General features: G+C 65.7%; 1 protein-coding gene across 1 annotated transcript in view; it reads right to left on the reverse strand.

The window, feature by feature from the left end:
* The window catches only part of SEZ6 (seizure related 6 homolog), a 10,709-nt gene that overhangs the window by 1,412 nt on the left and 8,953 nt on the right, over nucleotides 1-344 (reverse strand). The window contains 2 exon segments of the mRNA XM_035900563.1: nucleotides 4-69; nucleotides 155-340. Of these exon segments, the coding sequence (XP_035756456.1) occupies nucleotides 4-69; nucleotides 155-340 (252 nt within the window).

Consider the following 344-nt stretch of genomic DNA (forward strand, 5'->3'; position numbering starts at 1 on the left):
GGCTGCGAGGCGTCTTCCAGCCATTGGCAATGTCCGGCAGCTCGGGGCAGGTGTCATTACGGGGGACCTCTGTGGGGACGGTGGGGTGAGCAGGGCGGTGGAGACACCAGGGATGCCGGGGACACCAGGGATGCCATCCCACCATGGGGCTCACCGGAGAAGTGGATGACAAAGCCTTGCTGATAGGCGAAGGTGCCAGCGCCAGGGTCCGACTGGAACTGGACGGTGACGTCGGCAGTGGAGGCGTAGAGCTTGAAGCGGCCACGGGCACCCGTGTACTGGCCCAGGATGCGCGCTGTCAGGTCGTCCCCATCATAGAAGGTCAGCACGTCCCCCGTGCCCAG

This window comes from Egretta garzetta, unplaced genomic scaffold, assembly GCF_000687185.1.
Source record: "Egretta garzetta isolate BGI_Z169 unplaced genomic scaffold, ASM68718v1 scaffold108, whole genome shotgun sequence".
Classification (NCBI taxonomy): domain Eukaryota; kingdom Metazoa; phylum Chordata; class Aves; order Pelecaniformes; family Ardeidae; genus Egretta; species Egretta garzetta.